Here is a 26,657-nt window from a genome sequence, read left to right as displayed (position 1 = left end):
AGGCCCACCCACTTCCTGGTTCACATACGGGCTCTTCTCCTCATGTTCTCACATGGTGGAGGGGACAAGCTCCTCTGGCCTTTAAGTAAGGCCACTAATCCTATTCCTGAGGGCTCCAACCTCGTGACCTTCCTATCTCCTGTCATGGGAGACTTTTCCAGGGGAGAGTCCTTCTCTTTCCTGGGGAGATGACATCTGCATTTGTAAATTGCCTCTTCATGGTATCAGTGTGTTTTCTAGTCTGATTGTGGCAAAAGTTTTCTGTGCAGGGGCAACTGGGAAGTGTTTCAGCTTTGTGGGCCACAAGACTTCTGTTTAAAGTACCTGAGGTTGCCTTTGTAGGGAGAAAGAAGCCTTAGATTGGGCAGACAGCAGCAGGAGTGTCACTCAGGATGAGACCGGAAGTTTTAGATCCTTGCCACTGCAGTGTGGTCCTTCCCTGGTGTGAACTGCGTGTCCTGGGTGCTTGTTAGCAGTGCAGAGTCTCAGGTCTCTGAGACTTGTGGAGCTGGGGTTCTCAGGTTTAAGGATAACTTCTGAGAGTCCCATGATGTCACAAGGACATTACTGTCACCATCTAGAATGATGGTTTCCACGTCCACCCAACTCAGTGGGTAAGGAGTCTGCTGGCATGAGTCATGTTGTTTTACAGTAAAGTTTACAAGTAGGAGGGGCATACTCTAAAAAGAATACAAAGTGTAGCAGATGGAGTCATAAACTTCTGCTAACAAGTGTGATTGGCTCATGTGGTTGTATTGCTGCACTTTTAGACAGCTGGCAATGGCACCAGGTGAGCAATGCACCATGCTATGACATCATGGTGGCTATCATGTCAATTGGCAATTGAAATTTCAGTTGTTATCTCGTGGAGCTGCTGTTCTGGGTACGTTGGAATTGACTGAAGCCTCGTTATACTGGGTGCGTTGGTATTGACTGAAGCCTCATTATACTGGGTGCGTTGGAATTGACTGAAGCCTTGTTATACTGGGTGCGTTGGTATTGACTGAAGCCTTGTTAGGCTATCGCTGCCAGTAGTGGGAAGCCTATGGAAGCAATTCTTAGTAGCATGAACATTCCCAGAAGCAACAGTTCTCAATATGAGGAATGAGTCCCCTTACAGTGACAGGTGACCTCGTGGCTCCAGGATCTCAGGAGGGCGGGAACATTTGTGGTGATCTGCCTTGATGGATAGGGTAGGGGTTGGAGTCTGGAGATGGCCTTGGTCCCCTTAGATTGGCCTCTATCTACTTCTCTTCAGCATGCTTTCTTGGCTGTGTGGAATGGTTTGTAAGCTGCTGAGGACAATGCTGGAAAGAGCCTAATGATCCCTAAACCAACCCCATGAGGAGAAAAGGAGGAAAGGCTGTGTCCTGAAAGAAATCTGGAGGTGACATTTGAAAGCCACAGATGGCCTAGGGACCTGATATCAAGAAGATAAGAAAGAAGAGCCTGTGGCCAGCACTGGGCTTTCTGGGGCTTCTCTTTCCCTGTTCCTCAGTCCCTACAGTTCAAAGGAAGAGTCCTTTTATTTCTCAATATTCTGAGAAAAAAATAGAATGTTTGCAGGAAATTGGGAAAGGCCCATGCACTGTGCTACAAAGGTCTATGGGGGGTTTCAACTTACTGAAAGGGGCCCTGAGCTTCCTCAGTGAAGACAGTAAAGTCCTGGCAATGGCACTGTTTGTTCTGGTATCTGTATCTCCAACACTGGTGAATCTAAACACAAACTCCTGCTTGGACATGTAGCCCATCCCAGGATCTGAAGGGATTGTTTCCAAGGCCTTGGTTCCAGGACCCTCAGATACCAAACCACAAGGCTGCTCCAGCTCTTTAGAGACAGTGGCGCTGGTCTGCATATAGCGTGCTTATGTTGAAGCAAATTGTAGAATATTTCCCCATCAGCACAATTCCTGGCACAGTGTAAATACTGCACAAATAGCTCTTAGATTGTATTGGTCTGGCAGCAAAAAGGCTGTAGTATTTAGCACATGCAATTAAAAATATTTTTTAGAATGTAGCGGTTCAAATTGAGACCCTGTGGATAAGAAGATGCTGTGTAGTAGTTACCTCAGAACTGAAACATTGTGTTGTTTGGGAAAACACTGTATTGTTAAGGAAGTGTTAAGGCTCCTTAAGTATCAGGAAGTAAACAGCACACAAGTCTTAGAAAGCCCTGAAGCTTAGAAGATTCAGGAGCCTCTTCCTTTTACAGTGTTAAATAGTAAAGGTGGCTAAAGAGAGGGGATTCTCCTATCTATGGAGCAGTTTGAAATTGTACAGAGTGCTCCAAGATGGCAGAATTCATGAGTTATCACTCATGCTGTGTTGTGCAATTTGAGGACACCAGAAAGCATGTTTTGTCTCTGTGCTCCTTTTTTTTTTTTTTTTTTTTTTTTTTTTTTTTGGATTTCTACACTTGGGGATAGATTCTCTCTTTACAAACACATAGTAATTATAGTCAAGTGGGGAGACCCTTGAATAGCCAAGTTCAATTTGCTCTGTGGGACAAGTCAGTGTGTCACTGGCATAGCACCCTACCTGCTGCAGCTTGAATCTCACGTCTCCCAACAGTTCGTGTTTTAAAATCTTAGTCCTAGACTGGTGGTATTTGGAGGGAGTGAGACATTTAAGAGGTGAGGTCTTGAAGGGTGATGTTAGCTTCCTAGGGCATGCTCTGGTGGAACATAGTGGGACTCTGCCCCCTCATTAGTCTTTCGGATCTCTGGATCCCAACATGAGCCAGTCCACCACACACTCCTGCCATATGCGGCCTCCCCTCAGGCCTTAAAGAAAGAAGCCAAAAGAAAACTTTTCTTTTTCAGGGGTTTTGCTATAGTGACAACAAGCTGATTAAGTTGCCCTTCCACCCCATCCCTGAATTAAAAGCAGTTTGCCAGGAAAGTCTGAGTGATTATTTATTCTGAACAAGGACACGGACTGAAACAGAGCCAAGAAATCAGGGTTACCCACCCTGCTACTTCTGCCCCCCGCCTCTCATTCACAAGCTCATGCCAAGAAGAAGTTGTAGTGCTTCCAGGTCACAGTGTAATGCAGAGCAGCTACAACATCCTGGAGGGCAGGAAGAGCAGGCAGGGCCTGGAGACAGTAGAACAGGAAAGAGATAGACATGGGGAGACCCAGTTACACGGGGGAGGGGGGGGAGTTGTGAGGACATAATACTGTTACTTGAAGGAAAGTGTAGAACCTTACCATACATCAAAATGTATCTCAAGAGATCTAAGTGACGACGTTGACAGACTTGAATCATAGTGAGAAAGTGGAAAATGGAAACGGATGCAAAAGCAAAACCAGTTGTTCTCAGCAGGGATGATGTCCAGACCTCAGAGGATCCAGGCAGGAAAAGAAAACAAACTGTAAACTTGGAGGATCCTTGGTCCACAGAAAACAGATCTGCCTTGTTGGCAAGACAAAAAAGTACTTCCAACAGAGGAGGAGGAGGATGGTGAGCGTGATGGTGGCGATGATGATAAATGTAATGAAGAAGAGGGGTAGGATGGTGATGATGATGGTGAGGAGGAGGAGGAAGAGGAGGAGGACGAGGATGGAGAAGATGATGATAATGATGATAAATGACTGTGTGACACATGGGATCTTACCAAGCCCCATTACGACTCTGCAAGGCCAACCTTCTCCTTCCTGTTTGAAAATGAGGAAATTGACCCTTGAGCTATCACGTGACCTGCAGAGGTCTTCCAGTCTCAACAGCAGCTGCCAGTTGGCTTTCTTTGCTAGCCTCAGCATCCTCAGCTCAAGGGTCATCTAGTCCCTGGCCAGGTCATAAAATACTTTGCTTCTTGAGTGATTCTGCTTCTGTCTCCCACAGACTCTAAGCACCAAGGCTTCCTAATGTATCAACAGGAAGCTCTGTCTATCCAGCCAGGGAGCCTTTGCATGGCAGGCTGACTTGCTTGTTTTTATACTTTTCCTGGGAAGGAAAAGCTGGAAGGATGGTGGGGACTGAGTCTTCTCTGGGATCCCATGACACACTGTGGGAGGGAGGAAGGACCGGGAGTGGCACCCAGCACAGGGGTGTGGAGGAATGGTGAGAGCTGGTGATTGCTGACGTCTGAAGGTGGGGGCAGCCTTCCATGAGTCAGGGAAAAAAGCACGCCTGCAGCACTGAACCCCTGGGCTTGGTCTTTATGCTGCATCATTCCAAAAGGCCAGGAAGTCTGTGGATGACCCCTCTTGGTTACTTAGGGGCCCAGGAGTCCCACAGGAAGGGCAAACACAACAGCTGTTTATTTTGCTGAAAGTACTGTCTAACAAGCTAGGATGGGCCAATTGCAAAGTTCTCATGGTTTAAATTGTATTGGGGGCTGGGGCGGGGACACTTCAAATATCGAGATATTTAACATGTACAAACACTTTTATCACTGCCCAAGAGTTTACATATCTGCAGTCCAACCGGATTGTCACAACTTTGTGGCTGGAGATGGGGCAGAGAGCTGTTTAACCCCTTCCACAGATGCGGGAAACCGAGGCACAGAGAATGTGTGATTTTGTTCAAGGTCACACAGTGAATCAATTGGAAGCAGGAACCCAAGGCCAGGTTCCCCAGACCTTAGTACAGAGCTCTTTCTTCATCTTATGCTTTAGGGGTGAGATAGGGACCATCAAAGAAGGGGTTCTAGACATCAGGGCAGATAGGGTGCCGTCTGGGCAGGTAAGCTTAGCTGCTGCAGCCTCGGGAGCATGTATGGGTCAGGATGTTGTTGTTTCGACCGTCCTGCAGCTTGCTCGAGGACTGGCTTCCAATTCGGCCTTCCAGGTCTGAGAGCTGGCCATCGTGCCCCTGCTGTCTCCTGAGTCTGCAACAAGCACAACATAGGGCTGGTTAATGGTTGAGGGCTGCTGGGTGCAGCCACACACTTGTGACATATTCCTGATGGAAAGCTGGAACCTGACCTCCCCAAGAATGCGCGACTCTCCAGGAGTCCCCAGTGCTCCATTTGGGTATACCTGGTGAGCGACTTAATTCACACAGTCTCAGTGGTAAGCATTCAAACCTTACCAATCCCTGTGGTATTTATGAACCATCACAGATATAATTTGCTCAAGTTCACAGCCAGTAGGGTTGGCTGGTGAACCCTTGCACCATTCATTTTGTTTATACCTTGGATGGAGTAGTAGCCATGCCTGGGGCTATGCCTGTCAAGCAAAGCAGCCCCTATCCTCGTAGGAGTTTATGATACAGAGGAGATGGGGAGTGGTCAGAAATGCCACAAATATCGGGACAGTCAAACACTCAGAGTGGTGTAACACTCCATGATAATCGTGCTGAGGGAATAGGAGTCTGAACACTGTATTTCTTAGCAGCTGGCAGCCACTTGCTGCCTGCCAGAAAATGTCCACATCCCTCCCTCTTTGACCTCTGCGTTCAGGTTCACTCACTGTACCACAGCTGCCACTTGCCTGTGCATAGTGCAGGCCAGAGGAAGAACAGAGGCATTCAAGGGGACAGCAGAGAACCCAACTGAAACCTGGGTTCTCACCTCCCAAATTGCATTGGTTAAGGTGCTCAGCATCTCTCAGACTTCAAGTCCTTAGCTGACGTGAGGCTTGGGTTGTACAGGAAGGAGGCAGTGAGATCAGACAAATCTAAGGGAAGTCTCTAGTGTGGGTCTGGTAATTCTTACTAGCCTGAGATGGTGGTACATATCAGTAGTTGCAGCTCTTGGAAGGCAAAGGCAGGAGGATCACCATAAGTTTGAGGCCTGTTCAGGCTACATAGTTTCAGGCAAGTCAGGGCTACATAGTGAGAGATTATCCTTTAAAATTCAAAGACAGGCTGAGAAGGGGACTCAGTCAATGAAGTGCTTGATATACAAGCACGAGGACCTGAAAGAGCTGGGCATGGTGGCCTGGAATGCCTGCTCTATAGAGGCAGAGACAGTCAGAGCCTGAGTCTTGCTGGCCAGCCAGCAAGAGATTCAGTGAGAGACTCTGTCTCAAAATGTAAGTTCGGAGAGTGAGTGAGGAAGACACATGACCAACCTCTGACCTCCACCTGCATGCGTGTGCTCACACACACACAAGCAAAAAAAAAAAAAAAAAAGAATTATTGCTAGTACCACCCTATTCAGAAAGACTTGTGCTTCAGGCTTCAGGTAGAATTGTCCCGCCTATAACATTTCTGTCAAAAAGGGCATAGCAAGTGGCCACTCACTGTACTTTTCATTTACATGAAAATACTTTGAAAATACTTTCATTTAAAAAAATAGTTCTTCTTGTACCTGTCATGTTCAGGGCACTGTGACTGACCTTAAAACAAGAAGCACAGAATCTGCACCTCAGCCAGGCAGATGGCAGCTGAGTGTGAGTATGACTGTGCCCAGTAGGTATGTGTGCCCCAGTGCCAGCGTCTGAGTGAGCACTCAGTGACACAGCACTGTTTCATAGGAACAGTCCTGTACCCTGCTCTTTCTCCATCCACCAGGACTGGAAATAGGTGAGCTATTCTTCTGGGATGTTCTAAAGCCTGTGCTTCCCCCACCACAGCTGAGCTCCCATCTTTCCCTCCACAAACCTATCCATCCATCCACAGATAAATCATTAATCCATCCATCCATCCATCCATCTATCCATCCATCCATCCACAGATAAATCATTAATCCATCCATCCATCCATAAATCCACAGAAACATTCTGTGCCCATCCGTGTTTTTTTTTTTTTCTTTTTCTTTTTGGTTTTCTGAGACAAGGTTTCTCTGTGCAATAACCCTGGCTGTCCTGGACTCACTGTGTAGACCAGGTTGGCCTTGAACTCACAGATATCTGCCTGTCTCTTCCTCCCTGAATGCTGGGATTATAGGCTTGCTCCACCATGCCTAGCTCCCATCCAGTTTTTAATCTGATTATTTATATATACATCCAATACTTATGGATGGTCCTATTTGGATACTGCACCATCTCTTTGTCCATCCACTGTCATGTCTGTCTGTCTTTCCACCTCATGCACAATACCACCTATCTACCTATCTACTTATTCCATTCATGAATCTACATCCTTTACCCATTTACTCACCTTCCGTCCACCTCTAAGAACATATTAACCCATATTGTTTGTCTTTAACCCATATTGTTTGTCTTTCCACTCATTCATTCATTATCTGTTCTATCTACTGAGATGGAGCACAATCCATCCATGTATGCATACATACATTTTGCATACACCAACCATCTGTCTGTCAATCACCCACCCCATCATCAATCTCTGCTCCCACAGACTACCTTCCATCCATCCACCTGCTCATCCCCTAGTCTCCTCATCTTACCCACTTGCCAGGCTCTCAGTTGAAGGGGTCAGAGAGCAGGACAGAGGGAGTGAGCAGGGAACCCTCACTGCAAGAAACTATCTTCTGGGATCTATGAACAGGTGAGTTAATGCCACTACAGTGGGCCCCAAGTGTTTCCTCACTGGTAGGCCTCGCCCACAGCCCAAAGATGTATAACTGACAAGGAGGAAACAAGTAGGAAATATATAGACACTGTGGGCAGAGTGGAAGGTTACCCATGTGGATTGTCTGTCTATTTCTATGACAGGAAACTTTGAATTTCTCAACGAATTTGTCATTTTAACTGTCAGTGTCTAGATAATTTCAAGTGATGGACACAAGCACTTTAAACTCTGGAACTCAGTCATGGCACACCAAAGTCAGAAAGACCCCAAATGCCAATCCTTGTGGTCCCAAGCATTTCAGAGACACGGCATGCCATACTTCTCTACAGATAAAGCAAATGGGCAGGGCCAGGCAGTAGTGGTACACACCTTTAATCCCAGAATTTGGGAGGCAGAGACAGGCAAAGCCAGCCTGGTTTAGAGAGTGAGTCTAGGACAGCTAAGGCTATACAGAGAAACCTTGTCAAGAAAAACCAAAACCAAAGCAAAGCAAAACAAAACACCCCTCCACCCCCCCAAACAAACAAACACAAACTAACAAACAAGCAAATATGCAGACACATACATTCCACCTTCAAAAACAGAATTGAAATGACTAGGAGGTTTCAGAAAGCTGTGTGCCAAATTGAGCCATGGTTATCTGAGGGAGGGCAGGTATTGAAGGGGAGAAAGCAAAGACTTGGTTGGGGTAACTCCAAACTCCGCAAGAATGCCCTTGCCTCCTCTGGGGAGCCCCAGCTCCTTTCACCAAACTCCAGGTCTCTATACCCCAAGACTGCTTCCAGGAGTCCCCGAATTCCTTGGGTGCAACTCCTTGGTGTTGAATTAAAAGTGAGCCACCTGCAGCCTTCCTGGCCCCTCCTCCATCCCTTCTGCCTGCTGTGAGAAGGGAGGAGACAGAAAGGAGCTGAGCACTGTGGGGGCAGCGATGTGTTGAAGCAGGAACCCCAGCTTCATAAAATAGACTCTGATGTTTGACCTTCCTGGCTGAGCGCCCTTCCCCTCCGTGCTCTCCGGGCACCATTCCTGGCCGAATTCTCTCCGGGTTCAGCGCGGCAGCCAAGCTTGTGTCTGTTGGAGGGCTATTTCTTCTGACACGAAACATTCTCTTGTCATCTTTTCCAGCCAGTTCCAAGCCCTAATAGGTGCCCTTCTCTTTCTCGCTTGCCCAGAACAGCCCAGCGCAAAGGCAGAATGGGTGTACTCAGCTCAAGTTCCCATTGTCTTCCTGAGATCTCAAGTTCAGAACTCTCTGGGAGCTCCTCCCCGACTCCTCCCACTCTTGTGGAGGGCATCCCTCAGAGTCCCCTAGGCTACAGCAGTATCTCTTGGCCTTCACATTAACTTCTTCTCAGTGGGTGTGGAGTTACCAGGGGGGCTTCATGGTAACTCACCACAGGGAGCTGTCAGGAAGTCAACGTATGGCTTCTTTCCTAAGAATCCTGGGTATAAAGTAACGGCTAGTTAATCAGTGGGAAACAACTTAACGATCTCACAGGGGAAAGTTGCCAGTGTCCGCTGTGCTTGCTTCAGAGAATCCTGCTCAATGTCTGACGCACTTTCCTATTGGTGCTCCTGCTCATATTCCATATCTGACGCACTTTCCCGTTGGTGCTCCTGCTCATATTCCACACCTGACGCACTTTCCCGTTGGTGCTGCCTCAGCTTCTTTTCCTGTTGCTGTGTCAAAAACACCCTGACACAAGCAACGTAAGGGATAATGGGTTCATTGGACTCTCAGCTCCGGAGTACAATCCATCCACAGCAGAGAAGTCACAGTGGCCAGAGCTGAGGGAGTTGGTCTCTTTGATAGTCAAGAGGGAGAGGGATAAAGGCCTGCTGCCTCTCAGCTCCCTTTCTCCATTTACATAATGTGAGAGCTCAGCCAGGGAATGGTGCCACCTGTGGTGGGAGGGTCTTCCCACTTAATTTAATGATATCAAGGTAATCCCAACAGGCATGCTCAGACACCCATTTCCTAGAGGATTCTAGATCTCATCAATTTTTTTTTGACAACTGAGATAATGTATGATACATACCATTGGGTTTCTTTACTTGGGGAGCTCACTAATGGCTCTCTATTTGCAAAAATGTTAGTAAGAATCAGTGTGGGGTTGTATCATGCAGAGGGATATAGACATGAGCCCCCATGAAGCTGTGTGGAAGCTCAACTCCAAAATGCTTCAACAGTAACTTCAGGCATAAGTCAGTCTGTCTCTGTCTCTGTCTCTGTCTCTGTCTCTGTCTCTCACTTCTCTACACACACACACACACACACACACACACACACACACACACACACACACACACACACACACACACCCTGAGGCTGTGCTGAGCATCAATGCTGAAGTTAGAGATGACTGTAAAGAACCAACCATGGTGCTTGGCCTAGAACAGCTTTCATGTGTTTTCTGATGGCTGTGTTTTCCTCATCTTTTATTGGCTGAGCTGAGCATACTGGGATCAGCTGCCCTCTGTACAACAAGCTTTAGTTTCCTGTAATGGAGACCTGAATGTAATTGATGTGGGTCGTAAGTTCTTGGGGAAAACTGTTGTGAGCCTTCAGAGCCACCTTCATCTCTACATGAAGTTTCTTCCTGCTGTCTCAGAGCCTCTGAGTTTATTTTCCCCAACTTTGTCTCGTACTTTGGAGAAGCTGCCACTCTTTTTGCTAGGGACCCAGGAAGCCTGGCCTTACCTTGCTTATGCCTTGCACTCAATCCTACCCTTTACCTCCATGGATGGTACACTAACCACAGCTGCTGGGCTTCAGACATCATTTGAACAGGCTTCTGTTCTTACTGTTTCATTGGCTGATGGTGGGGAATTAGAGCACCTGCAGATGTTCTGGCCTGGGAAACCACTCCCAAACCCATGTCATCCCATGCCCTACCTGCTTAGGCAGCAGAGGTTCCCACATGCCTAATCCCTTAACCCAGGTAACCACACCAATGGCAGTTATCACTTCCTGCTGAGCATCCCCTTTTCTGGGCTCTGAACCTCAGACTCTATATCCAAAGGATCAAATCTTACTTTGCTATGCCGACAAGGAAGCTCAGAAGGGCTGAGGACCTTGCCTTCAAGTCCCCTGAAGGCTCCCACACCCTTCTATACTCCCAGCAGAGCCTACTTCTTTTGAGGATTAGAACCCAGATCCTAATTTCAAATCTAGGAGCATCTTTCCCTCCAAGGCCTGGGCATGGCTTCTCTGTGCCCTCCCTTCCTGCACCAGGGCTGCTGTCACTCACTGTTGGTAGGGGCTGGACCACCTTCCCCTGGGGCCCTTAGTTCTGGGAGATGGGCTCAACCTAGAGGTGAGAGAGCCCAGGGGTGACCATACTTCTCCTGGCTTTGGTCCTGTGGGATGGGCTCAGGCCAGAGGTGACAGAGCTCAGGGTTGACTGTATTTCTATTTGGGGCCATGGTCCTAGGGGACGGGCTTTGTGTGGGTATAGCAAGGTGAACTTACTTCTCTCGGTTGAATATGATAAACTCCTTCCGCACTGTCTCCAAACACTGCTGCAGGTGTCCGTTCTGTCAAAGAGCACAGAGAGGAGACTAAATAGCAGAGAACTGGCCAGGGCGATGTGGCAAAGGGCACCTAGTTTATTTAAATGGGAATTGTGGCCACTCAGGACTTAGAGACAAGCTCAGTGACTGGGGCCAGCAGTTGTGTCTGCAGACAAATGTGTTTCTTGGTTTTCAGTGGTAAAAATCATAGAAGCCACTCACTGGAACATACTTAAGTGCTTCCAAGTTTGGGTTCCCTCAAGCTTGCTTCAGGACACAGAGCAAGAGACATTCAGATCAAAAAGCTCACGCTAAGCCCCTCTTTTAGGATCACAATGTTATAGGGGAACCTCCTAGAAACCACATGTAGATGGCACATGATGCAAGGAAGCTTACTTCCCTCTGTAAGCCTATGGGATGACTGGCTTGGGGCCATGGGCCTGTGATGCTTCCAGGGGCTGGTGAGATGGTTTCATTTATCTTCAAATTAGAACAATAAAATACGCGTTTTGCATCAGAGGTTATGTTCATCTTTATAACTGCAAAAAATTTAAAACCTATATTTTATAGGAGAAGGGGCTGTTGTGGACTGAGTTGTGCCCCCAGAGTATGTCCAGTCCCTTAGCCATAGTGTCTAAATATGACCTTATCTGAGGCCAGGTCTTCAAGTTAAGGTGAGGCAAGGTGGAACAATGTGCATGTGAGTGCTGAGGCCAATGACTGGAGTCTTTGTATAAAGGGCCAGAGACCCAGAGAGGCCATGTGGAAGATGGAGGGAAAGGTGGAGTGATGGGGTTGGCAGCCAGGGAATCCTGAGGCAGCCAGAAGAGCTGAGACAGAGTGATGGTTAGTGACAGAAGAGAAACATGATGAAATGACTGGTTAAAAGGTCAGACTGCACGCATGAGCCATTCACAGGAGCGAGAAGTAGGGGAGTTAGCAGGGTGCTATTGACTCAAGAGTCGGGTTGTAGAGTTTTGGGGTTTTATTTTGTTGTTGTTGAAATTGGTTTATTCTGCCAAACTTCAAAGAGTTACATAACTTAATGGAAAGTTGTTAAGCTTTTCAATACTAAATGTTTTTCATAAGAAAAGACAGAATTGAGTTCTAGGGGCCTTTACTTTTAGTCTTTCTACCCCTAAGATTCTGAGAATTTTAATGAGCCCTGGATTTTAATTTGGTGGGTTTTAAAAATATAATATATTTTTTACTTATTATTGGGGAATTTCATGTCATGAACCCTGATCACATTCAGGGTCCACTCCCAGATCTACTCCCTCACCCTGTGCCCTCCCCTGCAAGAAGAAGTAGAAGAAGAAAGAAGAGGAGGAAGAGGAGGAGAGAAGAGGAAAAAGAAGGGGAAGAAGAGCAAGAGGAAGAAGAAAAGGAGGAGGAAGAAGAGGAAGATGAAGAAGAGGAAGAAGAGAAAGAAGAGGAGGAGGAGAAGGAGGAGGAGGAAGAAGAAGAAGAAGTCCAATTTGTGTTGCTTATATGCTCACTGAAGTACGGTCAAACTCTAGTGGCCAGCCCTTTCCGGAAAACTGAGTCCTTCCTCCCTATGCACCTCGGCCAGAAGCCATCAGTTGTGGAGAGCCACACGTCAGTATCCTTATTACAATTTTTAAGACTTCTCTGCAATGGCTTTCTGTCTAGGCTCTTGCAATGGTGTATGTGGTGAAACTGTGCTGATTTCATTGGCTGAGAGGAAAAAAAATGAAATGTGATTCTCGGATCCTCACAGTTCTGGTTTATGTTGTTGCCGAACGTGAAGATGCCTGACGGTGTGAGAAGGACTGAGAGCCAGTGGTGGGCTAGAGCAACGTGACGGGATCTAGCATGACCCTGTAGATGAACTTCCGGGCCTCCCTGTGAGGGTGCTTCCAAACTGGATTAACTAAGGTGGGGAGCCCCACTGTCAACGTGGGGACACACTCTCACCGCTTGGAGGCTTAAAGTGAATAAAAAGGAGAGAGAGCCGAGCACCAGCATTCCCCTCCCCCCAACACTCTGCTTCCTGATTGTGGACACATGTGACCGGCTGCCTCAAGTTCATGTTGCCATGCCTTTCGCACTGGGCTGGCTTTGTCACAGTGCAGCCTGGGTGGCTGGGAGGAAAGGTCCCTCCAGGATAGACCCTTCCTAAAAGGTGCACAGGAATTGGGGTGCCCCTTATTGTTCCTGGGGTCCTCAGTGAAAATGGGAGGAGTGTGCGTACTTCCTCTACAGTTAGCCTTGCGTAGATCTGCACTACAAGAGATCATTCATATGCTGGTGGCCGTTTCATTTACTTCAAAAACCAAACCAAACAAAACCCAGCACTGTTAGCTCTCTGTGACCTCAGATCCAACCGACCGCTGTCCGAAAGCGTTGAGAAGCAAAAATTCCAGAGGGCTCCATAAAGCAAAACGTAGGAATTGAAGTGCACTGCGCACTAGGCAAAACCCACAAGAAGGACGTGACTCTCAAAGTCACCCTCCTTGGCCTCACCTGCATCACAGAGCCCCCCGCTGAGGGCAGTCATCCATTATATCTCACTCATGCACTTTGCAGTTAGGTCTGCCCTGGTGAGCTCTGTGTTGAACAGCGATGCCCAACACCTATGTGCACAGCGTTTGTGCTGTGTCAGGTAATGAGAGTGGCCCTAAGGCAATTAGAGAGAGACAGCATATGGAGGGTGTGTCTGGGTTTTATACCCAGTGTTACACCATTTTATACAAGGCGTGTGAGGATGCTGGCGTTGGCGTCCAGTGGAGCCTGGCAGTACTCTCCCAAGGACACAGAGAGAGGAAAGGGAAGGGTGTGGGCTCAGACGTACATCTGAATAAGAAGGAATCTCCACATGTCCCTTCTTCCCCTGCCCCCCAGAACCCTCCCCTGAGGGCTCACCAGGGGACAGCTGTCCTTCGTGCTGTCTCGGGACCGATGCTTGGCCAGCCTCTTCTTTTTTTTGTGAAGCGGCTTGGATTCTAGGATCATTTCTTCGAGTTCAAACGTGGGGTCACAGTTCAGTCTCCCTTTCTGAAGGGAAGCGGAAAGAAAAGCATGGTTTGTGGGTATCCGCTCCATCACTGGCTGTGCGCCCACCCTTTGTACACAGGCAGGCATCGTCGCATTTGGCAATGATGTTAGCCAGCACCCTGGGATGCCTTATGTTTCTCTCACATGATGGACTCAATAAAGTCTCCCCACAGCCATCAGTTCAGAGATCCGTTCAGTCCCAGCTGGGGCAACCGCACCCCTGTTAACTCCCTGCGTCTAAATCAGTGGTTCCCAACCTTCCGACGCTGCCATCCTTTAATGCAGTTTCTCATGTTGCAGTGAATGCCAACCATAAAGTTATTTTTGTTGCCACTTCATAGCTGCAATTTTACTACTGTTAAGAATTGTAATGTAAATATCTGTGTTTTCTGACCATCTTAGATGACCCCTGTAAAAGAGTAGTTTGACCCCCAAAAGGATCATAATCGACAGGTTGAGAAGCACTGGCCTAAATCCTGTGACTGCTTATATATGCCACTTTATTTTTACTAATTATTTTACTATAGACATACTCCCATGTCATTATTTTCCTTACTATGGTTTTCATAACTTAATTTAAATTTTAATTAATGAACTTTTGAGATAGCCTTGGCTGAGACAAAGTCTTACTATGTAGCACTGGCTGGCCACAGACTCACAGAGAGCTATCTGCCTCTGTCAAAACACCATTGCTGATCAACACGTGCCCGGTTCCCTGTCCTGACTACCAGCTCCTTTCCACAGCTGGAGCTGTCTACCTGCAGCTCCCCATTCTGAGGGATAGGCCTCGGCCCTCATATCAGGGTTCTCTACCCTTGATGGCTAGCAGTTGATGCCCACCTCTGAGCCACGCAGCCCTGTGACGATGGCATCAACAGCACTGCAGCCACACAGTGAAGCCCAGTGCTGCCATTCCCTGGTCCAGGACAGGTGTCCTCACTTCCGGGGAGTCAGGGTATTGGGAAAGCCTGTCTTCCAAAGAACTTCCCCATGGTTTCTAGAAAGTACTTCAGTCCTTTCTGTTTTCCATGTCCCCGGGTCTCTGAGGTCATGGCCTGCTGTGGCCTCAGGGTCAGGCAGCTTGGCCTCTGAGCACTCACCTTCAGTTGGGCAACTATGAGTGACATATGACCTCTGCCCTGTGTCTATCCTTGTGTGAGATGCATAGCCTTAAAAAGCTGCTGGGATTCACTGGGACAGACCCACTAAGCGTCTGGTGGCTGCCTCTTTAGGGACAGGTATGTCCTCAGCTGTGGTATTGTCCAGGTGCCACTGCAGGACTGTTGGGTTCAAACTGAAGTGACAAGCTAGGGTTTTCTGACCACACCAATTTGACCAGGCTGCTGCATTGGCTCAGAACTGGTGAGTGCTGATACAACCAGAGAGTGAGAGGAAGAAGGGGCTTCTCAGAAAGGACTGCAACACCCCCTCCCCCTCCCCCGGCTCTTCCACCACAAGTCACTAAACCTCTGTGAGCCTCACTTACAACTGTAAGGTGAGGCCAATAAGGCTGACATGAGAAAATGGAGGAGGACATTCAGGGCTACTTCCTGCTTCTCAGTGGCTCCCATACACACAGTGGTCTCTATTCTGTTTGTGAGTCCCATGAGCCCTGGCTCCTTCTATCATCATTGACTTCCTCAACTTGGTGAAGAATCCCTTCCCTGCTGCACACATTTGACCTCAGCACTTGCCCTCTCCCAAAGAAAAGCTGGAAGTCGGGCTCAAGTCTGTCCTGGGTGGCCTGTCATCCATCCATTCACCCACTCAAATGTAGGCTCTAGGTCCTGCCTGGCCTGAGTTCAAACTCCGCTGGCCTTCTCCCAGGTCATCTTGGGAAAAGTACTTAACATCACTCAGAATACTAACCAGATCCCCTTTCGGGCTGGTGTGAAGCTTCTAGAAGCTAACACATGGGAAGTCTGAAGGGTGATGGCAGCGTAGACTGTACACTCAGCCCTGTTGGCTCTCATCACCCACATGTGCACACCCACGTGACAAGAGCACAGGGAAGCCCTCTAGTGCTTTCTAGAGCATTGCCCTGGGCTTTTCTGAGAAGAGGCCAGTGAGAATGATCTCTCAGGCTCCCTGCGACCAATCTGCATCTGCACTAACAGCCCTTGACACCAGAGGGGCATCAGAGGGACAGGAGCGGCCGGGGAGGCTCTGCAGCTCATAGCTCCACTGCAAGAAGCACACCTTGGAAATCAGGTCCACATACCCTGGATCTCAGTGAAGAGAACCTATCAGTTGCCTCACTTCTGTGACTCACTTCAGAGAGTTCACCAGTCAGTGGCAGGGCTAATGTTTAATGCCAAGTGGGGACCTATTGAAGGGGATGGCATGACTCACGTTGGGCACAAAGCCGGGCATCAGCGCCTTCTCGAACACCGCATCCCAGTTCACGTCAGCCAAGTAGGCCGTGCTCTGAATGTCACTGAGGCTGGACAGGCGGCTCTCGGGGTCCTTGGTCAGCAGCTGTGGTCAGAGGGCAAAGGTGCTTCTGTGAATGACGCATTCTGCCAGCGCGAGCACGGACTTGGAACGTGATGTCTCTCCCACCACTTAGTGCCATGTGGGGCAGTGGCTTGACACGCCTGGGTTAGCTCTAGGGTGCCAAATGTACCCCTACAGCTAGGCAGGGACTTCAGGGTCAGCACTTTTCCCTAAGGTTGTCTGGCAAGTGACTCTGGGGGAGAGACTCAGGTTTCAGCCTTCATGTCCCTCTTTGGGGCTCAGTCCTCTGATAAGCATCCCTTCTCTGGTGTTCGGGAAAGCTTTGATTGGAAAGAACAGGCTGCCTGCCTCCTCAGAGGACTTCTGACTTGGCTTCACAAGGACGAAACAGAATTTTCCCCTATGAGTCACAGGGTGACCTCTGTGTCCTAACTGAGTGGCCCACTTTTTAACTTTGCTTGAAGTCCAGTTTTTGCTAACAGAACTAGTGTGTAAAAAACAGCAAGAGAGGGGATGGAGAGACGGCTCAGTGGTTAAGAGCACTGGCTGTTCTTGCATAAGACCCCGGATTTGGTTCTCAGCATTCACATGGAGACTCACAACTGTTGGTAACTCCCGTTCCAGGAGCTCTGACACCCTCTTCTTACCTCCACAGTCATGTATCTGGCACACATACATATGTGCAGACAAAAACATTCATACACCCAAAATAAATGAATAATTTAAAAAATCAGCCTTGCTCTGTCTCTGTGTTTGCGCATGCACATATGCAGATGTGTATGTGTGCATGTGTGTGCATGTGTAAGCGGAGGCCAGAGGTTGCCATGTCTCTTTTGATTGCTCTCCATCTTACTTTTGTGACAGGGTCTCTAACTGAACGTGGAGCTCATGGATTTGGCTACAGTGGCTGCCAGCAAGCCTCAGGCATCCTCCTGTCTCCACCTTCCAAGTGTGGAGACTGCTCAACCCAGACTTTTAGTTATGCCCTGGGTCCTGGGAATCCAAACTCAGGCTGCCATGCTTGCAAAGCAAGTGCTTTGCCAAATGAGCCATCTGCTTAGCTGTAATACTGTCTTTTAAAATACTCTAGTTTATGAGATGTAAAGGCCAGTGGAATTTATTTATGATAGGACAGGGCTTACCCCCTAGAACTGCCACCTAACGGGAATAATAGCCAATGGCCTGATGACCTTCTGAGACTGACCCTTGTCCTTGTCTGGGAGCAGGAGGAGTGGTGGCAGCCTCCCCACTTCTAGCACAAGGCCAGGGTGAGGCCCAACAGGGTTGGTGAGGACCAGGCATGTGCTAAAGGGGCGTGTGCCATTCCGTACCAACAAGAAGGGCAAGAAAGGGTCCCTTTCCCATCACCACTTTTCTCCCAGCTGTCAACTGTCATTGCAGAAACATCCCAACTACACTCCTTGGGTTCTCAGGATCACAGCACACGAGGGACACCTGGCAAGGAACGTGTCTGTCTATCAACATGTCCTTCGTCTAGTGGCTTCTCCAAAGCAGTGGAACAGACTTAAACAAGCTCTGCTTAGATGGCATCTGGGAGAAAGTGTCAAGAACGACTGTCCTGAGAGCAAGCTGATACTCCCGTGTGCACCAACGCCAGAGTTTCTGACTCCTTGGGTTTGCCTGAAGTGAGGCTGGGGGCAGACACTGGCAGTATGGAAGCCTTCTAGATGCCTATAGTGATGAGCCAGGGTTAAGAACAACCAACTCTTGGAACCTGGCTAACGTAAATCTAAAATAAAGTAGAGCCGAAGTTAGGACAGCATGATGGTTAGCGTTGTCCATCTGACAGGATCTAGAGTCGCCAAGGGGAAAGGTCTCCAGGCATGTCTGTGAGGGAAGTTCCAGACTGGGTTAATGAAGTGGGCAATCCTACCCTGAACATGGGATTTCCCATGTTCAGCACCCCATGAACTCAGGTTCTGTATGGAATAAAAAGGAGGACACCAGCATTCACTTCTCTCTGCTTCTTGACTGTGGACACAGTGTGACCTGCTGCCTCACACCCCTGCTGCCCTGCATTCCTCACCATGGTAGACTGCACGCATGGACTTAAGTCCCCCCTTTCTTACATGGCTTTTGTTAATCGTGAGAAAAATGACTCATGTGGGCACTAACCCCATCTCTGCCTTGTAACATCTCTGTGGTGTAGACTAAACCATTGTGCTTTTTCAAGTCTTGGCTTTCTTGTCTCTCCTCTAGGGGTGGTGACTCTCATCTGCTGTCATTATCAGCTTATGGGGATGAGAGGAGAGCCATGTGTGGTACAGGACACGCAGACCTTGCCCAAAGTTTCTGCCTGCAACATTATCTTAGCAAAAATTGCTGTGCCTGTCATAAGCAATATTCTTCTCCCTGCACCCAAGGCCTGGAGGGGAACCTCACAAGGGGACACCTGCATCTCCTGCCTGTGCTGAACTGAAGAGGGCTCAGAGTCATAGGAAGTGGGCCAAGATAGCTGGCTGCCCAGGCCACTATGTCTCACTCAGGAAGTCTGGAATGTGCGCTTCTGGCAGGTTTCCAGGTGGCAAGCGAGGATGATGCTTCGGGAGCGTGGAGTGCACGGGGAGAACTAGTGCTCATCCTTCTAGCAGCAGTTTCTGCCACAGGAATTCTTTTTTTTATTGAAAAATAAAATCATTCATATTACATCTCAATTGCTATCCCATCCCGTGCATCCTCCTATTCCTCCCTCCCTCCTGCTTTCACCCCATTCACCTTCCCTATGACTGTGACTGAGGGGGACCTCCTCCCCTTGAATATGACGCTAGGGTATCAAGTTTCTTCTTGGTAGTCTGCTATCCTTCCTCTGAGTGCCATTGGGCCTCCCCATCAAGGGGACATGGCCAAATATGGGGCACCAGAGTTCGTGTGAAAGTCAGTCCCCAGTCTCCACTTAACTGTGGAGAATGTCCTGTCCCTTGGCTAGGTCTGGGTAGGGGTTTGATGATGACTGCACATATTGTCCTTGGTTAGTGCCATAGACGGAGCAGAACCCCGCCACAGGAATTCTTAAGACCCAGCAGCCACAAGCACCTGATATTTCTGTTTATGAGGAACTTGTAGTAAACTGGAAAGAGCCTGGGCCATGCTGTCAACACCACACTGTGCTGGGCTATTCAATCTGTGTGTCACCCCATGGTAGCATTTATGACTGGGTGATGGCTCATTGGCCATCTTTTCCATACAGCTCTGTGACCCCTTACCTTCTTTAGCAGGGCCACCATGCCTTCACACCACGTGGAGGAGTAGTGGACACGCTCCACCTTGAACATGTTGAGGATCTCATCAATGGGTGTGGCCGAGTGGATTTCATATGGCCTCTGCAACAAAGGACAGTGCCAGAATCAGAGAGAATGCCTTGCAGGGAGGCGGCACCCTCTTTAATAATGTGCAATGATAGGAAATGATTCATATTCCCTTCAAGATGCTATGGGCTGTTCTCTCTCAGCAGGGCAGTGCAAGAGGGCAGGAGGTGCTGTCTTGGCCATAGGAGGCTGAGGCAATCTCATCTGTGGGTGGAAGAGGCAGGTCTCACTCAGCAGCTTTGGTCACAGGCTGGGGTGCTGACACCTGCCATTGAGCACCACAGGGACACCTGTAGTCACATCCTACATCTGCTTGAAGAACAGCTACCACCTCTCTCTGTCTTGGCTAAACAGGCCTATGCATGGTCAGACATGATCACCACCCTATTGGGTATGTGTTCTGTGTGTATGAATGCTGGGAGGAAACTTATAGAGTGCAAGCTTGTGAGATCATGGGTGCTCTGTGGTCCCTAGAGGACATGGGGTAACAAGAACACAAAGCTATCACTTATGGACTATTCAGGATCCTTCCTTCATTTCTATCCTTTCATTAGACTTTTCTACCCACCGCTGACTCTCACACACACACACACACACACACACACACACACACACACACACACACACATACACACACACGCACACGCACGAGACAAACAATGTCAGGAAACAAGACACTCTCATTTCAATCCATACTTTAAAAGCCAGTCAACTAAAGCTTCGAGACAGGCCTTTCCTAGAAACTGCTATTTCTCTGCTCCCTCTACAGAGCCACCAAAACCATCAACCCAACAAACACAGGTGAGGAAACAGCCAGACGTCAAAGGGAAGGCTTTTCATGTCATGGGCATCTCAGATTCTATTGTCTTATGAGTTCTGCATTTCCATCAGAGCTCCAAGGAGCTTCTCACTGAAAGCTGAAACTCTCCCCACATGTGGAGAGAGCAGACCAAACACACCAAGGCCAGCGGTCACCAGAACTTTGTATGTGAACATATATGCATGCATGTGTATACATGTTTGTGTCTGTGTGTCTATGTGTAGGCCAGAGGTTGACGAGTGCCTTCATTCTCCCTCCACCTGGTTTTTTGAGACAGAGTCTCTTACTCATCCTGAAGATCACCAAATGGGTCAGACTGACTGGCCAGAGAGCTCCCGGGGGAGCCACCAGCTTCTGCTTCCCTGGCTGTGGGGTTACAGGTGCTTGCCACTGCACCTGAGTTTCTTTTACAGAGTTTCTAGGGGATCAAACTCAGGGTCTCATGCTTACGTAGTAGTGATTTCCTGATGGTGTCATGACCCATCACTGATGAGAACTTTAAGCTTCAGAGCTAGGCAGCATGTGCATTTAAGGTCATCCTGGGGCACTGCAGCTAAGATGCTCCTATCCCCAAGACTCCAGGTTCAGCCTTCCTCAGTTTGGGTGGGCATGGAGACACAGGCCCGTATTGCATCTGCTCACAGTACCGTATTCCACTAAGGCTTTGTTCCCATTGTCCTTAGGGCGCCTTGACTCAGAAGCCGCTGATTGCGAGGCCTGATGGCAAAAGTGGTTTCCAGCAGCAGGAAACTGGGTAGCTTACTGCAGAGTGCAGGTATGTCTTTATTCCAGGAAACACATTTTTTTAAAAAGGCAATTTGTCATGAAATCAAAGCATAAAAAGGGAGAGAATTGGTATAGGCCTGTCATTTCATCTGCCAGGGCGGGCTTGGCAAGCCGTTGGATCTCATGCATGCCCCCTAATCTCTTTACTCAGGCTACTTGAAATGCCAAAGCCTGAGAATGCTTCCCCTCTGGACCTGGTGGACGAGCTCCACAGAGACTCTGAGTCTGGGAAATGACGGGAAAGCCCTAACCATCCCCCAGAATAAGCCCAGGAAAGAGCAGAATCACCTCCCAGGCTCCTGACTCTGACTCCAGGCACTGTGGTCTGTCTGCCTCACTGGGACAAGTCAGCAGCCCCCCCCCTTAGCTACCAGGGGTGCACACAGCAGTTATTGGTTTGGCACTTGATCCTCTCTCTTGTCTATTGACGTGGCTTCTCTGTACCCCTGTATTTTTGCTTCCTGGAGTCAAAGGCAAGAGGGAACACAGGGATGCAAGTTGTTGGTAGTCAAGCTAAGAAGGCGGCATGGTCCTGACGGAGTCTCCCAGATTCCCTGGCAGGTGTCACTCAGTCCTCTTGATCACACGGCAGAAGCTCCCGGTCTAGAGCATTTTGCCCCCCAGGAGATACTGGGTTGTCGTAAATGGATGTTGGAGATTTCTGCTGCTTGCTAGTGTGTGGAACCACATTGCAGATCACCCCATGGCCAGCCTCCACCCCAAAGGATGGCCTGGCCCAAATGCCGGCAGCACTGGAGTTGAACCTCTTATACTAGCATCCCTACTTTGCAGCAAAGCCCGAAGACACACAATGCCCAAGCTCACTATTTATATGTGATTACCGCTCTGTCATTCCCTGCATAAGTCTGCGGTACGACCCTGTACCAACGCAGCCAGCAAAGTCCACGACTCAGGGCTCTTTACGGAAGTCCCCTGACCACCCTGTGTCACGTGGAGGGGTTCAGTGATGGCCGAGTTGACCTCAGCTTCCTTTCACTGCCCTGCTCGCACTATCACCAACAACAGTGTGGTTCACAGGTCAGCCAGCTTAGATGTCATGGGGGAACTGCCCTCTGCTTCTCTCAGCCGTGTCCTCCATGCCCGAGCTGCATGCCAAGCTCCAGTGGAACCATGCGGTCTTCACACAGACATTGTCATCAGTGCTCTGTCTCTTCAGCCCCAGGCTGCCAGGCTCTCTCTGGTCTACTCCACGGTGACAGTCTTCATTAGCTTCCTTTTATGAATGAGGAAGCCGGGGCTCGGACAAGTTAAGCATGAATTACAGTGCGGAGAAACGTTTCTGCTCCCACGCTTGTAGCCTTAGCATCTAATAGATGACAGCCAGGTTGGGACCAGCCTCTGTCCCTGGGGCCTGGGTAGTGAGTGTCTGAAGGGTGCTAACCTGGGAAGGTGGGAGTCTTGTTGAGGTTAGGAAGGCTGGGGCTTGTCCAGTGCTGACCACCAGGTACCACACTGTGTTGTAGTTTACATTACTAGGCCGTTAAGTCTCCATACCTCTCTGCTGAGGAGATATAACTGTTACTCTATGACAGAGGCTGGCAGAGGATCTGAGCACTCCAACTGCTTAGGAGCCCTGCTTAAGGTCACCAGTGGGGTCCCTGATGAGCCAGTGAGGTACCGCTCAGAGTCTCTTTCCTTGTTACAAGGAAGGGGCTTTCCATTGAACAATAAGGAAAACATCTCTGTTTGTTATAGCTACCGGAAGTGACTTCTCACTGCAGGCAAGGAGTCCCCTGCATCCCAAATGTGACCATCTGTCAGGTATCCAGGTAGGAAGGATGGAGTCTACACTCCAGGTCACTCAGTATCTTCTATGGGGATGTGGTCAGGAGGCAGAATCTCATTACACCCTCCCATCAGCATACCAGCCAGCCTGCCTTTTCTGTTACTAAAGCTGGTACCTTGCTCCCCGCGGGAACTGTGCTCTTGAGTGGCGCTTACTTGGGTTGCTTTTTCCAAGGTAGGTTTGTAGGGATAAGAGCTGACGTGCTGCTCTGGGTTTCAAGAACAGCTGTGTCCCCTGCACCTCTTGCCCAGACTGTAAATAAGCTCTATTTCCTTGCATGGGAGCCCAGGTTTCTCTCTTGTCCTTGCACGGTGAGAACGCTTCATGGGACAGACAGTTGTGTCCTATCAGGACTGGAACATCTCTGAGGCCCAGGCCAACAAGCCACGCTAGCACACCTCCGCACCTGCCTTTTCTGGAGGCCCCTCCATCCAAGCTTCTAGGCTGCATGGTGGGAAACCCCACGTCTGCTTTCTTTTGTCTTTGGGAAGAAGCAAGGAACCTCGGTCACGTCAGGTCCGACACTGACAGGGGGAGTGAATACCAGGAAGAAGGATCCATACCGTCTGCAAGGAAGGTGAGGAACGCGAGGGGCTACTGAACTGGCCATTTGGCTAATGTAGTGGTCCAGAAAGTGTCCTATTTCACAACTCAGTGCACCTCTGGTGGACAATTCTGCCGTGCAAAGACAGCTGGGGGAAATGCTCGCCCAGTTCCTAACAGGTGGTCTTCCCTGTAGTTACATTGTCCCTGTACCAAAGGCTCTCACTGGCCCTGTGACTCCCTCTCTTTTGTTGAAAGTGGTTTCTGACCATGTCCCCTGGAGGGGGAGACCTGGTGGCACTCAGAGGAAGGACAGCAGGTTACCAAGAAGAGACTTGATACCCTATGAGCATATACAGGGGGAGGAAATCCCCCTCAGGAACAGTCATAGGGGAGGGGAATAAGGGGAAAATGGGAGGGAGGGAAGAATGGGAGGATACAAGGGATGGGATAACCATTGAAATGTAACAAGAATAAATTAATAAAAAAAGGAAAAAAGAAGAAGAAAGTGGTCTCTGAATAGAAAGCCCATAAGAATGAGAACTGAGGAACTTAATTGTGAAGAAGCAGGCTTTCTTCTACCCTTGGGGCTTTCTGCCAAGCCACTCCTGGCAGCTCTTCTGGCCCTTCAGGAATAATAGCCAGCAAGCATCCTTTCGGCTGGCAGGCTTCCTCTTGCTGAGGGCCACTGTGCCACAAGGTCACCCACATGGTGGATGGAAAGCCGCAGCCTCTGGGGGACAAAGCCTCCTGGTTCATCTGAGGTTGGGGAATGCTTGCCCTCCCGGATGGCTGCAGATCCAAAGTGGACGTGCCAGAAACACGCTGAGTCTTTCATTCGGTGCCCAAGGAAGGAAACAAGTTCTCATTTTCTCTGCATTCTAAAAATGCCACGCACCATAATTAAGTTTTTGAGGAATTCATGGAAATAACAGAGTTCAAGTGCAGAGAAAAAAATGTTGGCTGAACGAGAATGAAAATCTTTGTGCTTACGGAGGGCGGGGTTTAGTTATGGGCTGCTCTCATCATTCATTCATCCATCCAAGAAGCATTCACTCATCCCTCATTATCCTAAAGAAGGGGTCCTCCTGCCAAAAATAAGATCCCGCCTTCACCTGGAGGCTGCCCTGTGTTGTCATGAAGATCCATCCACATATTCAAATGAAGGCAAAACTGTGTTAGATGTGCAGACAGTGGGATTAACAAACTTTGTTTTGGGCATTGGATCCACAGAGACAGTAAAGCAAGGAGAGTGTGTCCAGGGACAAATGCCTTCTAACCTAGCTCCACAAAACATTATTTCTGTTACAGAGCTGAGGAAACTGTGGGCCTGGGAGGTGAGATGACATCATTTTCCAGTTTTGTTTGTGCAAAGAAAGCACACTTCAAAAGTGTTTTGTGCTTAATAAAAATATGAGTATTGGTTGTCAGATGCCTACATCATCTTCAGCAATTCAGTGCAACACCAGGCCAAAATACAAACACACACTGATGTCCCATGTCATCCTTAGAGATTCTTGAGGTATTGATTTGGGAAAGATGGGGGGGGGGGCAGGAAATGAAAGAGTCACAAGAGAGAAAACACCCAATCAAGCGGGAAAGTTGAGCTTGGATGCAATTGTGAGTGCAGAGAAGGAAGTTTGAAAGTAGGAGGGCAGGGTGCTTCAACCTGGGGTCAGTCAGTCACCTTCTGTGACCTCCTACCCAGGGTGGGCAGAAGGATCTCTTTTCCTATGGAAAGAATGAGTGGCTGGGCCAGAGTTCCCTGAGACGTGGCCAGAATCCTGGTCCAGCACCCTCGTTTGGCATCTCACCGGCTTTGCAGGTTGAAGGCCCCTCTCCCCTTCTACAGAACTTACCCAGCCTCGCAGCAGCTCATAGGCCGTGACACCCAGAGACCACCAGTCCACAGGGTATGAGTACCCAGGGCCTCCATCCACATATACCTGGAAGACCTCAGGGGCTGTAATGACAAAGTAGAGAGACTATCAGTCATGCTTGGTCTTCTGCATAGGGAGACAAGCCTGCTGGTTCTTACTTCACTGTCGCCAGCTCCTGCCCCTGGGAAGGCATGGCAGGCTTGGGAATGAGCAGAAAGGAGCTGAGTGTGTGGCCCCATGGTAAGAGTCAGGGCTATGCATAGGCATGAGTCACAGCGGGAGACCCCAGCATAGGCTCATACCTACAGTGGAAAGTAAGACCTGAGCTTGCTATTCTGCCTCTGTATCAACATGGCCCAGCTATTAAGATGCTGAGCGCTCTGTGCCTGCAGCCCAGCTCAGGAATGATCTAGGCAGCAAATTAGACAGAAAGCAGACAGAGTGAACTTCTGGTGGCAAAGACAGGAGGGGAGACGGGGCAGATGCTGTCGGGGTAACGGATTATGTCCCTGGCAAAGGCAATGTTTTTACAAATGGGATAAAAGTGAAGGGTGCAGAGCAGTGTGGAGGTGCTTGCTACCGGCTCCAGGATGTCACAGGTCAGCGTGGCTGGTTTGATGTTATGTGACTTTTACCTTCCCACCTGTTCAAGGAAGCCACACATGTGAGGGAAGCTGTCAGGGCTTCAGGTCAGGCAAAAAAGGGCAGGCTGGCTGGATTCTCCACTAGTATCTGAGCATGCTGAATCTGGAGCTTAAATCAGATGAGCAGTCAGATCCCAGGCAGCTTCTGTCTGCTTTCCTTTCACTCTGCATTTTCATAGAGTGTTTTTGCCGGTAAGTTTCCATTTCCTTGAGACCACACCCTCTAGAGACACACTACCATTTGACACCTTTAATAGATGAGGTTCAGAGAGAGAGCTATGAGCATGACAGAAGCCACACAGCTGAGACAGGAAAAACTTTGGCCAAGTCCTTGTCTGACCAACATTCTCCCAGTACGGAAATATGTTCTACCACCCTAGAGAATGACAGAGTTAAGAGTTTGAGAAAGTGGCAACTGGCTGTGTTGGAAATACAGAGAC

At 48.9% G+C, this 26,657-nt stretch overlaps 1 protein-coding gene across 4 annotated transcripts in view; it reads right to left on the bottom strand.

Moving 5' to 3' along the window:
- Positions 1-2,897: 2,897 nt before the first annotated feature.
- STK32B (serine/threonine kinase 32B) overlaps positions 2,898-26,657 on the bottom strand; it is a 239,854-nt gene continuing 216,094 nt past the window's right edge. For all 4 annotated transcript variants that reach the window (XM_084799203.1, XM_084799204.1, XM_084799205.1 and 1 more), the window contains 6 exons: positions 25,553-25,656; positions 19,636-19,752; positions 16,307-16,432; positions 13,823-13,954; positions 10,896-10,960; positions 2,898-4,832 (listed from right to left, as the gene is read on the bottom strand). In XM_084799203.1, coding sequence (XP_084655329.1) covers positions 4,694-4,832; positions 10,896-10,960; positions 13,823-13,954; positions 16,307-16,432; positions 19,636-19,752; positions 25,553-25,656 — 683 coding nt within the window. In that variant the 3' untranslated portion in view covers positions 2,898-4,693. The remainder of the gene's footprint in view (positions 4,833-10,895; positions 10,961-13,822; positions 13,955-16,306; positions 16,433-19,635; positions 19,753-25,552; positions 25,657-26,657) is intronic.

This window comes from Acomys minous, assembly GCF_964271855.1.
Source record: "Acomys minous genome assembly, chromosome: 10".
Classification (NCBI taxonomy): Eukaryota; Metazoa; Chordata; class Mammalia; order Rodentia; family Muridae; genus Acomys; species Acomys minous.
The sequence above is the reverse complement of the archived record's forward strand: the minus strand, read 5'-3'. Positions and strand labels throughout refer to the sequence as shown.